At 35.0% G+C, this 7,025-nt stretch overlaps 2 protein-coding genes across 2 annotated transcripts; one reads left to right on the forward strand and one right to left on the reverse strand.

The window, feature by feature from the left end:
* The first annotated feature begins 1,113 nt into the window (after positions 1-1,113).
* On the forward strand, positions 1,114-1,488 carry LOC143576837 (basic leucine zipper 23-like). Its single transcript, XM_077060849.1, has one exon. The coding sequence runs from the start codon at positions 1,114-1,116 to the stop codon at positions 1,486-1,488; it is 375 nt and encodes a 124-aa protein (XP_076916964.1).
* A 908-nt stretch (positions 1,489-2,396) lies between these two features.
* Positions 2,397-6,304, reverse strand: LOC143576843 (protein IQ-DOMAIN 11-like). Its single transcript, XM_077060853.1, has 5 exons — positions 6,190-6,304; positions 5,605-5,799; positions 4,187-4,393; positions 3,978-4,109; positions 2,397-3,184 (listed from the first exon to the last, which is right to left on the reverse strand). Exons 1-5 carry the CDS (start codon positions 6,259-6,261, stop codon positions 2,612-2,614), a joined length of 1,179 nt encoding a protein of 392 aa, XP_076916968.1. The 5' UTR covers positions 6,262-6,304; the 3' UTR covers positions 2,397-2,611.
* Positions 6,305-7,025: the final 721 nt, after the last annotated feature.

Here is a 7,025-nt window from a genome sequence, read left to right on the forward strand (position 1 = left end):
TTCATAGTTATTTTTTTATAAACAATGACATGATTTGTTGGTAAATACAATTTGGCTTAACTTATATGCGCGTTACTGACATACTATCCATACACCGGTGACCGGTCAGTGATATGTTATACTGGCCGTATATCTTTTCAACATATCATATGGGCCGTATTATGCGGTGTTGGAAAAATCGCCAGTCTCTAGTTGGGTGGTGGGGTGGTGACTAGCGATTAATCGGGATTAATCAGATCGGAATTTAATGTATAATTTTCAGTTTTATATATACACGCACACATTTTTATATGTAATTTTTAGTTTTATACATACACAAACACATTTTGGCCGGAAATTGGCTGGAATTCCGCTGATTTTTGATGGAATCTCGTTGGAAACCGTTGATTCTGGCTGGAATCTCGTTGGAAACCGCCGATTAAGTATAATTAATTATGATTTTGACCGGATTTGACCATTTAGCACATAATTAGTTAGTGAAGTGGGGACTAGTCGGGATTTTTGCAACACGTGTATATGGCACACGTACGAGGTGTTATACTAATAGAATAATAGTTTAAGCTTATCTATGAAAGTTATACTGTTTGCATAATCTCATAAATATGATGTCCGGAGTTGGAGTCTGGACGATGGTCTACAAAAGTAATACGGAGACCGCCTGACCTTATACGACACGTATGATTGACACAGATGATGGTGTAAAGATTTGAGGTGGTGTTTGATAGCATACCTGTCATCCAGACCAAATACAAAGACAATGTTTTATGCATTGAATGTAACTTCTAATTTTGATCTTTACACAAATGAGACAAGTGTGTGAATCTATACTTTTATCATATAAAACATATTTGAAATTCTTTCAGACATAAAACACCTTTTTAGCTCCTGATTCTTTTGAGCATTACAGAAATGGCTGAGGCATATTCTCTCTGCATTCAGAATATTTTACACTTCAACGAGCATCCGATTATGACAACTGATCATCCTTAGTGTAGAATATATGCTCTTCATAAGTGATAATTACCGGTGAACATATCCGCTAAAACAAATCCCAGAACTAGGATTTGAATTTTTGCCATTTATAACTTCAGGTCGAGTAGTCTGCGAATGAACATGGACGATGGAGAAGTAAAGCAATCAAAGCTTGAAGATTCACTTCAAAAGGATTCATTGAAGAACAAAAGAACGGGTGATCATGGTTCGGTGAAACCAGAGAGGCCATCAGGAAACCGAGTGGCGGTGAAAAAGTACCGAGAGAAGAAGAAAGCGCAACATGTTTACTTAGAGGAAGAAGTTAAGAAACTGCAGGCTGTGAATCGGGTATTGACCCGGAAACTGCAGGTTCAGGCTGCACTTGAAGCAGTGGCTGTTAGGCTTAGAAGCTTGCTGATAGGATTTAAAGTGCAGATTGGTAATGAACTCGGGGTTGGTCGAGTTTACAAGCAGAACTGCAATGTCGTCTCCGATGGTTGCATCCGTCCTGCCTGACCCATCTCTCGTGTATGCAAAAATAAACGCGGTGATATATATTTTCTTTTTCCAAAAGGTTGTAAATTCTAAAAGAAAATTAGCAGACTTAACTGGTTATGTATGTGATAATCACCCCTGTTGTTTTTAACCGTGTCATTAATATGTCGACCTGTTTACGATCTGAATCCGTTTACTTCAAAAGCAAACTCATTTTGTCAGCTCTACAATATTTTGTACTAAGCTTATGATGTAAAACTATTTTTGTTTGATTTAGTTTTGTAGTGTTAAATAGTTTTGCAAAACTATACTCTCATGTGACTATGTGAGTACCTAAATACGAGTGTGCCCGAATGAGGTATATTTTAAGTTTTTTTCTCGAAGTCAGTTCGGTTTGAAAACTGCTTCGCTTTCAGTCAAACCGGTTTGGGTGAAACATGATCAGGTTTGACACCGGTTTGTGAATTGGAAAATCCTAGCACCGGTTGTAGATAAAACAAAAATATTTTTTTAATTAAAAAAGTTAAAACGTTTTCCAACTATTAGTTTCTTCGGACGGTAAAACACAGGTTTCAAACCGGGTCGTAATCGGTTTCTCAAACCAGGTAAAAAACCATGTTCCTAACCGGTTACTTGGCCCATATACTAACCGGTCCCAAACTTGTTTGTGAACCAGTTTGGTTGTCCACCTCTATGCCACACTCCCTCTTTGTATATAAACATATTTTATACAAAAATAAAAATAAAATTCTACTAATTTGATCCTCTTGGTTGGCCCCTACCTATGAATTTTAAGATTCCTTGTAATAGTTTCTCTATATTGGACCTCATGCAAATTTTAATGGCCAACATCTTAATAAATATTGGGCTTTTTACTTACAAAAATAAAAGTATTGGTCCAGGCAAACCAATAAAAATCAAACAAACTTTTATTGCTAAGCATGTTACTCTTTAACTTCAAGATTAATACAGTTTCATGAAACATTTTCTATAAAATTATCATAAATCCACAAAAAAAAATAATTATGAGAAATACCACAATTAAACAAAACAGTCACTAAATAATAATAATAATAATAATATAGTAATAATAATAATAATAATATATACCAATATCATAATCTTGATTCTTGAATCCATATGATCATCTCAAAAGACCAATCTGATCCAAATTTGGCATCGAAGATTCCGAACTAAAGCTGAGATTCCTTGAAGCTTTGCTCGATTTCACATGACCCCGAAACCCGTTAAGGCTCGGTGATCTCTGAGAAGACCCGACCCGAGCATTAGCATTCCAAATCCGACTGCTTGCATCGCTATTAATAGAAGAAATAGGAGACAACAACTTATGTTTATATGGGGAGTTACTTGCAGACCAGGTACCAACGCTTAACGGTCTTAACCGTGGTGAGCTCAGTGATCGGGCCTGGGCTCGGGCCCGTGCAGACTCGGTTGCAGCCATGTAAGTGGGTAACACGGGTGAACGCAAGTGTTCTTCTCCTATGGACCGTTGTTTTCTGTGACGGGTCGGTTTTTGGAGATGATTTGGAGTGTCGGTTAGCTTCAGGTTCCTTAGTTTGACTTTTTGACTTTCGAATTCTACGTTTTTTCCTAGGCTTTGTGGATTTCCTTGTTTGGCTAGTTCGTTGTCGACCCAGCGTTCTAACCAGTACCGCCATTTCATGTTTACTTTGCTTTGTTCGGATTCTGTAGACATCTGAGAGGAAGAAATAAGGCATTAGTAAAGATGTCATGTTTGACTTTTTTGAGGTCAAATATATATGTCAAATTCATATATCATGTTGGGTTCGCGGTTGGTTGCACCTGAACACGACACGTATTATTATTTCTGTCAAAGACATCAAACTTAACTTGGACACAATTAATCTCGTGTAACCCAAACACGACCCGTTTAACCCGACGAGTCAAATGAGTTGACAAGTTGTAATCAAGTTGTGAATGTGTCAAAAGGGTTTGTAAGGTTGTATAACAGATAAATGGGTTGGCGGCCCGACCTGTTTAACTAAACGGGTTAAACACGTCAATCTGAACACAACATGCTCAGTTAAACATGTCGACCCGAACGTAACCTAACACTCATTTATCTAACAAGTCAAACGTGCTGGCGGGTCGACCAATTCAACTAAACGGGCTAAACAGTCAATCGAACACAACCAGTTTAATTAAACAGGCCAACCAAACACGACCCGTATGTTAAACGGGTTAAACATAACAACCCAAAACTGATTTTTTCGTGCCGTGTCAAGAATTGCCACCGTGGTTTATTTATAGTCGATTTTAACTATTCAAAATCAGATAATTACTTTTAAAACATGCATTCAAACACCCTTTTAACATGTAAAATGTTCTATCAAGTTTGATGCAGCGATTGATTTTTATATCAAGAATTCAAACAAATCAAACCAATTTTAAAGTCAAAATTCAGGGTTTTAACTTATGAACAAAAAATTTAAACCTTTAACTATAATTAACATGAAGTGTACACATACTCTATGGTTCAACGCATACTCTCTGATCCTCTCTCGCTTGATAGCCGCTACTCTTTTACTAAACAACATAGTATCCTCCTCTTCCTTTGTTAAAATGCTATCGTCCCACCTCTTCTGACTGTTCATTTCCATCTATACATATTCATCCACAATTACAATTAATTTATTAAGGGTGGTAACTAATGTAAAAAACACGAAGCTAAAATTACCTTTATATCCTTTCCTCTAAGTTCTTGATAGTTATCATAAAAACCGCGGTTTGCCACTTGGATTCTCTTAGCACACGCATGCGAGTGAATATTGACGACAGATTGTAAACGTTTTAAAGTTGTGACCGCTTGGTGTCGGACTAAATGACCGCGAATAAGAGCTTGTAGTTTCACTACTCCCTTTAGTGCCCTTAGAGCTTTTCTTGCCTACAACATAAAAAAAGAACCATTATTGTATGTTTTGACTTTTCGGGTCAAACTTTTGACTTTTGTAATTCAATTATTTATGAAGTTCATCTAGCTCTTTTGTCAGAATTCTTTCCAAAGTAGCATCTGATCCGGTTTACGATATTTTGCTATTGAATTTTCATACATGTCGACGAATTCATACGAATAAAGATCTTGAAAGTCCTCCATTTTGACCTTAAAAGTCAAAGACAACATTTTGGCCGTACCAAATAAACAAACTCAGTTCCAATAAATGCCCTTAGACTGAGCTTTCTTTAACTATAACATCAGGCAAAACTCGAAAACCATTAAGAAATTTTTTGACTTTTCAGGTCAAACTTCAAACTTTTGAAATTCAATTACTTATGCAATTCATCTAGCTCTTTTGCCAGACTTCTTTTCAAAAGTAGTATCTGATTATAATAATTTGTTTTCGAATTTTTCAAATTATGATGAATTCGTATCTTAAGATTTTAAAAATTAGTGAATTTGACCTTAAAAGTCAAAATCTTAAAGCTTTTCTTGCCAAGAACATCAGGAAAAAACTATTATTATTATTATATATCTTGACTTTTCAGGTCAAACTTCAAAGATTTAAAATTCAATTCTTTATGCATTTCATCTACCTTTTTTGCCATAATTCTAGTCCCGAGTAGTATCCGATCTACTTTATAACAACTTGCTTTAAAAAACTTTATTTAATTCAAAAAAAATTCATACTAATTAAACTCTTGAAAGCCACTGATTCTGACCTCAAAAGTCAAACATTACATTCTGGGCTTCTGGCTGTACAAAATCAACAAACCCAGATCCGACACATACAACCAAACAATTAATCGTAAACAATGAAGAATTCAGATCAAAAAACCAGTGGCGTCCCTGAGAATTCACATGTCCCGGTTGAGCCGGAAAAATATGTCCTTAAGCCTTAACGAACTAAATAATGTAAACTACTTTTTTTAAACGACGATTAAAGTTATAGCAATAAACATAACAATTAGAAAAATCATGATATTAGCCGTTAGGGGATCGGTTGAAGGCTGAAAAAAAGGGAATTTTTTAAAAAAATTTGTGCCCCTGAAAAAAAACGCGGCCTGACCGAACGCCCACATCACCCACCCTCAAAGCCTCCCCTGCAAAACACATCCAAATTTTATAAAAAAATAAAAATTTGAGTTAAGAAAGCATACAAGTAATCCCCGAAAAGCCGTCTGAATCTTGATTGCAGCACCATTCTCATCATCCTTCAATTTAATTTCACCAATTTCTTGGCCCAAAATAAAACCACCACCTTCAGGCACAGATTGTGGTCTGACAACAACTGCTGGTTGTGATGTCAATCTCTTCAATTTAGGCCTTCCAAACACCCACCTTCTCTTCTTTTCCTAAAAGTAAAACAAACCCAGTTTAATATACACCCAAACCAACATTGGTTTTGATTTTCTTGCTAAAAATCAAAATTATAAATTTTTAAAGATCAAATTTTTAAAAACCATATTTTTCCTAAAAGTAAAACAAGCCCAGTTTAATATACACCCAAACATACATGGGTTTTGATATTCTTGATAAAAAATCAAAATTTTTAATTTTTAAAAATCAAAATATTCCTAAAAGTAAAACAAACCCAGTTTAATATACAACCAAACCAACATGGTTTTGTTTTCTTGATAAAAATCATTTTTTTCCTAAAAGTAAAACAAACCCAGTTTGATACACACCCAAACCAACATGGGTTTTGATTTTCTTGATAAAAATCAAAACTTTAATTTCTTTACCTTTGATCTGTTTTGACAAGAATCTGAAATAAAGAGTTTCTTGATCAGAGTGAGCCACCTTGTTTTGGCCATCTTGAATCATCAGTGGTTTGGGAAAGTGGTGCAGATGAATAAGATTGGATTGGGTGGGAAATTGAGGAGTGAATTTGGGTTATTGGGAATTGGTGAATTCTATTAATGGAAAGGAGTTGGAGTTGAGTAGTCCGAGTGAAGTGGAAGAGATGAAGAATGTTTGCAAGAATGCCATGTTGACAGGTGGATTCGGATCTTGTGTTCGGGTTGAAAAGTTTAAATGGGTGATTTGTGTCATATGTATGTAGTGGAATATGAGCTGGTTTCTTGTTTTTGTTTTATGAAAAATAAATGATCCGAAGCAAACCAAGTTGGTTATGACAATGAAAATAAGAGTTAAACTTTCTTTATGAGACGATAGTTTAAATCCAAGTCATACGTGGGTTTTGTCTTGCTTTCGTGTCTGACGTAAAGAAAAGATTCTTGTCCTCAGAGTGACCCGGAAACCAGGATTTAGGTCCTTTCAGATAAACTCTTTAAGAGTTATAAACTGGGTCGGCCGCAAACCAACATACAACCACCCAGTCATACTGATGATTTTTGTTGTTCTAAAAAAACAAGTAGTTAATTAAAACTTAAATGCAATGAAGTTTTTAACTATTTCATTAAAATATTTTAGATTAAAATCACTTGAACTTTTTTGAATATTGAATATTAATATTAATTTTAATTATTATTAGGTAATTATTCTCTTTTCCGATTAATGTAAAAGGTAATAATGAAGGATTTGTTTTTTACTAAATAATAACATAGTTTATTAATTG

The sequence above is a fragment of the Bidens hawaiensis genome, unplaced genomic scaffold (assembly GCF_021521415.1).
Source record: "Bidens hawaiensis isolate Kalapana, Puna unplaced genomic scaffold, B.hawaiensis_p1.1 tig00028319_1, whole genome shotgun sequence".
Lineage (NCBI taxonomy): Eukaryota > Viridiplantae > Streptophyta > Magnoliopsida > Asterales > Asteraceae > Bidens > Bidens hawaiensis.

Excerpts from the sequence above, each read along its gene's own strand:
- LOC143576843 (XM_077060853.1), bottom strand. The coding sequence starts at position 6,261 with ATGGCCAAAACAAGGTGGCTCACTCTGATCAAGAAACTCTTTATTTCA. Across the intron at positions 4,394-5,604 it reads CGGCTTTTCGGGGATTACTT|GCAAGAAAAGCTCTAAGGGC; the intron begins GTATGCTTTCTT and ends TTTATGTTGTAG. Across the intron at positions 4,110-4,186 it reads TTAGAGGAAAGGATATAAAG|ATGGAAATGAACAGTCAGAA; the intron begins GTAATTTTAGCT and ends GAATATGTATAG.
- LOC143576837 (XM_077060849.1), top strand. The coding sequence starts at position 1,114 with ATGGACGATGGAGAAGTAAAGCAATCAAAGCTTGAAGATTCACTTCAA.